General features: G+C 40.2%; 1 protein-coding gene across 1 annotated transcript; it reads right to left on the minus strand.

Annotated features, from left to right (window-relative positions):
- Positions 1-533: 533 nt before the first annotated feature.
- Positions 534-1,328, minus strand: LOC127121589 (uncharacterized; the record flags this gene model as incomplete). Its single annotated transcript, XM_051052050.1, has 1 exon — positions 534-1,328. A coding segment is annotated over exon 1 (795 nt), but the record flags the coding sequence as incomplete, so codon positions are not given.
- Between the last annotated feature and the right edge of the window lie 1,090 nt (positions 1,329-2,418).

The raw sequence follows: 2,418 nt of genomic DNA on the forward strand, positions 1-2,418 counted from the left end.
ACAGTCTTATCAAAACAATTGATAGAAACTCGGTTAAACACCAACCAGTTCATACCCAGAATAACATCAATCTGCACTAGTGGAAGACACACTAGGTCCATCCCAAAGTCTCTACCAAAAATACTCAAAGGACACTTTAAACAAACCGAAGTAGTAGTCACTGAACCCTTCGCAGGAGTATCAATTACCATACTACCAAACATCTCAGATATCTCTAACTTAAGTTTCACAGCACAATCCAAAGATATAAAGGAATGAGTCGCACCTGTGTCAATAATAGCTACAAGAGGAAAGCCATTAATATAACACGTACCTCGGATCAAACGATCATCTGCAGAAGTCTCAGAACCCGATAAAGCAAAGACCTTGCCTCCTGACTGATTCCCTTTCTTCGGCTTCTGACACTGACTTCCAATATGCCCTTCTTCTCCGCAATTAAAACAAATCACTTCCTTGTGCTTGCAATCAGCTATTGCATGGCCAATCTTACCACAGCGAAAACACCTCTTTACTTCAGCAGTGCATACATTACTCTTATGACCAGCCTGACCACATTTGAAGCAAACTATACCAGCAGGAGCACCTCCCCCACTAGCTCTCTGAGCTGGAGCAGCTCTTTGCTTCCCTTTTCCAGCTGGAGCATCATACGGCTTGCCACGGTTTTGATGTTGCTTGCCTCTGCGATCACTGACAATCTTGTAATGAGCATTATTGTCCTCTTCAAATATCCTGCAGCTATCAACCAATTCAGTGAAAATGCGTATCTTCTGATACCCAACAGCCTTCTTAATTTCAGAGCGCAATCCATTTTCAAACTTGATGCACTTTGAAAATTCAGCACCCGCACCAGTGTAATGAGGATAAAATTTAGACAACTCCACAAATTTCGCAGCATAATCAGTGACAGACATGTTTCCTTGCTTCAGCTCAAGGAATTCAATTTCCTTCTTACCACGGACATCTTCCGGATAATACTTCCTCAGAAATTCCCTACGGAATACATCCCAAGTAATGACTTCACCTGCCACGGTCAACCTCTCGTGAGTCTCTAGCCACCAGTCATCAGCTTCGACTGCTAGCATGTGAGTACCATACCGAACCTTCTGAGCTGGAGTGCAATCCATAACACGGAAGATTCTCTCAATCTCTTTCAACCATCCCAAGGCTGCATCTGGATCATGCTTCCCTTTAAACACCGGCGGATTCTCTCTCTGAAAAGTCGCCAAGCTACGTGACCCAGCATCACCACCAGCATTTGGCAAGTTCTGCACCGCTTGTGCCATTGCTTGCATTGCGGCAGCCATTGCAGCGTCATTCCTTCCAGCCATTTCAACTTATCAATACAACACAACTTAAGTTAGATTAATAACAATTACACAATTGTTAGACAGTAACGACACGACAACTGGCCGGACAGACCGACCTGCTCTGATACCACTAATGTAACACCCTTCTAAATACCCCAAATATTTAATTAAAACAACAACAATTAAATCATACATATCAGAGTAAATATTGTCACTCAAGGGTGTCACATAACAACTTCTTCACATAATTCAACATAAAAGCAGTCATACTCAATTTTATTCGACATAAAAACTTCTTTAACAATACGCAGCGGATAAAATATTTCAACATCTGTAATTCATCAAAATTAACATTTATTCGACAATTCAAACATCCCGTCCCGATGTTACATCTATCAGAGCATGACCCTCTAACCACACTAGACTTCAAGCACTAGCTCCTACTCAACTCACTGCTCGTTACCTGAAAAATATTGTAAGGGTGAGTTTCTCAATCGATATAACAAATATTATAAATCATCATGTTATGTTAAGTAATTCTACACGTTAATCACCCAAATCATATCATGCACGCGGTAACGGCACATTCAACTCAATTATCATACGCAAATACAACGTAAATACAACTCAATAACAACATAAAATGCAACTCAATGAGACTCGACTCTTTATGCATGTGGTACCATTTGGAGTAAAACTCCCAACTTAAAATCATTGCCAGTTTAGTGGGCATCAAGGCATAAGCCTTCAACTTTCAACTTAAAATTTTGCCAATCCAGGCCAACGTGGTGTGAGCAACAGCCCCATAATTTTTGCCAATCCAGGCCAACGTGGTGTGAGCAAAAGCCCCGACTTAATGCATATGAATGTATATGGCATGTACGACTTGAACTCAACAACATAAGAATAACAGCAACATAACAGCTTTTCTTTCAACAAAACAACTTATAATCAACTTTGGCTCATCAGCCTACAACTCAGTAATTTCAACAAAGCAACTTAAAATCAACTTGGGCTCATCAGCCTACAACTTAATATTTTCAACAAAACAACTTATAATCAACTTTTCAACATATTTGCATCGGCATTTCACAACATAAACTCAACAATT

The sequence above is a fragment of the Lathyrus oleraceus genome, chromosome 2, assembly GCF_024323335.1.
Source record: "Lathyrus oleraceus cultivar Zhongwan6 chromosome 2, CAAS_Psat_ZW6_1.0, whole genome shotgun sequence".
NCBI classification, from domain to species: domain Eukaryota; kingdom Viridiplantae; phylum Streptophyta; class Magnoliopsida; order Fabales; family Fabaceae; genus Lathyrus; species Lathyrus oleraceus.